We start from the raw sequence: 5,101 nt of genomic DNA, 5'->3' as shown, positions 1-5,101 counted from the left end.
AAAAACAATGTCTCATTCATCAAATTCTAGGTATGGTATTTATTCACGAAGACTGTGATCTGAAATCGAGTCCAATGTCCATGCCGTTGTAGGCAATCGGAGCATACATCCATAGATCATCAGAGCTCAACATCTGCATAAAAAATAATTAAATGTTAGAAATCAAAACAAAAATCGTCTTTTTAAATTGACAAAACTCCTTAATTAATATCAGAATTAGGATTTTAACGATACCTTAATCTGGAGTTGCAAGAACTTCACATACTCAACCGCCTCTTCTAGCATTGTGCTAATGTCAACCTACAATAATAATGAGACTTTTCTTTTTAGAGTAATTTCCTTGAAAATGAAGAATATATTTTTCAATTCTTACTTTAGTTCCATTTGGGACGAGGGTTTGCAAGATCCTGAGCCTCTCGTTGATTCTCTCTCTTCTTTTCTGCACGACTCAATCAAACTCTATGTTAGCTAATATGCACTAATATATCTAATACTCCGTATTTTTTTTATTGTGGCTGTGAATTTTGCGATAAATAATTACATAACACAAAAAATTTACAATATGATATATAGCCAAAACATAAGGCCGACACTTAAATGTCCGTAGCCATATTGTTTCATATATTCTCTCAATCCAAGTTTATAAGTTGATTTCATTTTCCAATCATATCGATCTAAACATGAATTTTGAAGTAACACAAGCTCAAAAATGTATTTCTACTTTGAACATACCCTAAAAATTAGACACATAAATAAAATCAATAATTACAACAATTTATCTCTTTGTGAATAATTCACAAGTAAAAAAAGCCTCGTGGTTATGATTACCCTTGCATAGAGGCTTTGTGGATCGGTTGCAGAACCCCTACTCGCACGTGTTCTAGCGTTCGGGTTGGGGGGCCGTCTTCCGTTGGAGCTCGAGCACGATGTTGTTCCTATCAGCTCATTTGACTTATCTTCCAAACAGCAGCTACTTGATCTTGACATCTTCTGCCTGTGAAAGTGAAGCGCTGCACTTTTGTTACGATCTTCGTCGCTGTTGTCAACCTTTCCACACTTGCTGCATTTCATTCTTCTCTGGTTGCTGATTGGAATCTGCCATTGCATCAAATTTAATGAAACAAAAATACTAGTATGATCTCATAGTAACAAAATTGAGGTGCACTTACTTGACAAGGAATCAGACATCGTTTCTTGGACTCTTCTTCCCTTTGCACAGTACAGGAATCCATTGTGGTGAAATTGTTGTTAGGCAGAGGAGGATGATGAGAGAGATGAGTGGAAAATGGGAGATGATCAAAGCCACTAAATGAAGACATTGATGAATGCATGAATGCGTTAGAAGAGTCGTCGTTTGGGAGAGAGCAGTTGCCTAGTAACTGTGCCATGAACTCAGCCTCCTCATGTGAACTCATTATTCCACCCCACTCTCCTTGAGGAATTTCTCCAAAGTCTTCCATATTCTAGAATGAATATCAGTTTTATGTTATGTATCTATATACAACTTGCTTTGATCACAAACTTGACGATCTATTTATACTCTTAGGCCCTTGCTACCCAATTAATGGTAAGGTATATACTCCCTCCATCCCCAAAGAGTATGAACATTTGGTTCGGCATGTGTTTTAATGCATAATTAGAAAAATAAGAGAGAGATAGAACGAAAAAGTTTTTAAAGTATTGTTAGTGGAGTATGAGTCTCATCTCTATAAAGAGGAATGAGTTTCCAAAATAAGAAAGTTCATACTTTTCGGGACCGGACTAAAAAGGAAATAGTTCATACTTTTCAGGGACGGATGAAGTATATAATATATGTGGCATACAAATAGTTTATAAGAAGAAGAAAAATGAATTTGAAGAAATAGACATGTGACAACTCAGAGGAATTTTGATTCAAGGCTTCAAGCAATAATAAAGAGAACTATGCAACCTTTGGGGCACCTATATTGTACATTGGTTAATTTTTTGATTTATCAAAGAAAAAAATTAAAATTATAATACAATTTTATATTAAATACTTAATTATATATACTAATCAAAGAATTTGGAATTAAATTAAATTAAATTATTATAACTTCAACTTCAATTTCATACAACTGCAAATATAACACAATTTCAATTCTACACTCTTACATATCAGGATATTTAAGTTCATGTTTCTCTATGCTTGTTAATACAATATCATATTTTACACACATACATAATTCAATAAACTAAGTCAAAGATGATAATCGACACAATATATTTAAAAACTGTTTTAACCAACTCTAATTGCCGCGTTGCCATGACTCTGACCTAATTAAATATCCCTATATATAATACTATTTGTTATATAGATTTGATCATGTTGATTGGTCGAATATTCTAAATAAGCTTGCTTTTTTGTTTTAACTTTTAAATATGTTATGCGTAACTAATGAATGGTATATGTTGTCATGCGGTAGAAACTAGCTACTTAAATGTGTTAATTTAATATTGTTAAAACCTGATTGCCTTGGGTAAAACCATATTAATGTTACGAGTCTTCGTTTAGGAGTTACAATAGTTGCATGATTGCATTTCATTCACATTTGTATAATTATATTAGTGTATACATATCTTACAATCTTTAGAATTTGACAACTAATTTGAAAAATTAGAATAAATTAGTTGAGCGGTAGATAACGGAATAACATATATTGGCTTGTTTATTTTTGGTATATTTGTCCCTATACTATGTCAACCACTAGGGCATGATAAAACACAGAACTGCATAAACAGAGGGATATGAAATACTAGGGGTATTATTTTTATTAATTTAAAAATGGTTGACATTTACAATTTCAAATACTAAAATAATTTTGACAAAACCAAATCGGCCACACGATTTGGGATGTAGGAAAAAATTTATTTAATCCATCAAATTATGCCATTTCCAATTTGAGGGATACAAATGTCAAAATTCAAAGCCAAACCGGCCACACGATATGTTCATAATTATTAAATTTCAAATGATATGAGATGAACAATATATATTAGATATATTTGAATCATGCAATCTGGAGACATATTACAAAAATTGATGATGGACATTAAATAATTTTTTTTTATCATACATGGTAAGTAAAAGTCAAACAATTAAAAACCAAAGAAATGACGGAATCAATGATCTCACACCTCCTAAACTGATTGAAAATATCAAGGAAATAGTATTATATTTATGTAAAATGGAGTTAAATAATTAGTAAAACGTAGTATCAAATTAATTGTGTTGCTAAATAAGACCTACAAATCGTTGGTGATCCGTTGATAAAATCATTCATCTCTGATAGAAATCCATGTGTTCCATCTTAAAACAAATTGGTGATAAGAGGAGAGACCCATGAGAATTATATAGTGGATTAAGCTCTTTGTATACACCGATGTGAGATATTATTATATTCATTTTTATGTTTCAATTGCCAACACCCTCCCTCAAACCCTTCAAGGTGAATCTTGAAGGGGTTGGACTTTTTTTATGATCGATTGGACAATCGGCCCAATTTTTTTTCGATCAGTTGGACCATTGGCCCAAATTTTCAGCCCAGTTATACTGCTGGGTCAGTCATTTTTTTCGGTTTCAGCCCAGATATACTGCTGGGTTAGTTAAATATGACCCACAGTCGGCGACCCGCTCTGATACCATGATAGAAATCCATGGGTTCCATCTTAAAACCAATTGGTGATAAGAGGAGAGACCCATGAGAATTATATAGTGGATTAAGCTCTTTGTGTACACCGATGTGAGATATTATTATATTCATTTTTATGTTTCAATTGCCAACAATCTCCGATCAATAGTTCGGTCAGAGCTCACTTTAGGACATTTAATCTTGATAATTTTTTTATCTTTGGCATCTATAATGTTAACAATCCTTTTCTCTTTTATAGATAATTTTTATAAAGAAAATAAACTTTTTCCCTTATTTGAAGTGGCACAATGAAAGTTCAGTTAGGAATTTCAATATATATAAGTTTGATATTTTATTCATTTCTATAAAAAAATATGGTAACAATCATGATTTGTTTGATATAATTTTTGTGGAAGAAACTAATGTAGTGTAACTGAGTGTAGAAAATGAGTAAAAGTTGGGTCACAGGCTTTTTTAAATATAATATATTTATTCCTATGTCTCCACCACTAAGGCATGAAACAAAATGACTACATAAACAGAAAGGAATATCCTGTTTTAATTAATTTTAAAATAGTTGACATTGGCAATTTCAAATACTACTAAAATAGTTTGGACAAAACCAAATTGACTTGCGCGATAATTCCAAATTGACTTGCGCGATAATTCCATATCCCATTTGACAATAAAAAATGCCTATTAATGTAGCATAGCATTCACGGGTTTTCGGGCTGCACTGAAAAATAATGATAGTTTGAGATAAATTTTGCTACCTACAAACATTATTATCTCTTTTTGATTCATACCCTTTTGAAATAATAGCATAGCTTAATTTCTACCTTTTCCATTTTCATAGCATTTGTTATAAATTTACAATCTCTTCTCCCTCATGGTAGATGAACTTCTTTAATTTCGCAATTGGAAACTTTAAAACGATTTTATAATTTAGCATTTTGAAACATTAAAAAAAAACAATTTTGTTTTGATAGCTATATGAGATAGACAAAAAGTTGCCATAAAATAAACAATTTAAACAATAAACTAACTACAAACCAACAGAACGATAAATATATAGAACCCGGAATTTGAAAGTGGATAATAAATAGGGGATGGATGAAAGGAGTAAAAGTGGACAAAAAATTGGAGTAATTATTTTCTTGGGCCATTCAAATGCTAAAGTACCTATTGAATGTGAATCAAACATAGAGAAAAGCCCAGCCCACGTGTCCTCCCTTTATTTATGGGCTCTACACTTTACTTATTTAGCTGTACTCGTCACTACAAAAAAAAGGGGCTATTTGCAACCAAATACTCCCTCCGTCCCGCACTACTTGCACTTATTTTCTTTCTGGGCGTCCCAAGTTATTTGCACTCTTTCCATTTTTAGTAACAATTTATACCTACAGCCGTAATTGTTGACTTTGTCTATCACTCATTCCTTAATCTCCGTG

General features: G+C 32.1%; 1 protein-coding gene across 1 annotated transcript; it reads right to left on the bottom strand.

Annotated features, from left to right (window-relative positions):
- On the bottom strand, positions 1–1,460 carry LOC121804201 (transcription factor bHLH84-like). The gene is made up of 5 exons (XM_042203730.1): positions 1,170–1,460; positions 829–1,095; positions 374–439; positions 235–300; positions 1–133 (listed from the first exon to the last, which is right to left on the bottom strand). Exons 1-5 carry the CDS (start codon positions 1,458–1,460, stop codon positions 44–46), a joined length of 780 nt encoding a protein of 259 aa, XP_042059664.1. The 3' UTR covers positions 1–43.
- Between the last annotated feature and the right edge of the window lie 3,641 nt (positions 1,461–5,101).

Source organism: Salvia splendens, chromosome 5 (genome assembly GCF_004379255.2).
Source record: "Salvia splendens isolate huo1 chromosome 5, SspV2, whole genome shotgun sequence".
NCBI classification, from domain to species: Eukaryota; Viridiplantae; Streptophyta; class Magnoliopsida; order Lamiales; family Lamiaceae; genus Salvia; species Salvia splendens.
Note: the sequence above shows the minus strand (reverse complement) of the source record. Positions and strands in the feature narration are given on the sequence as shown.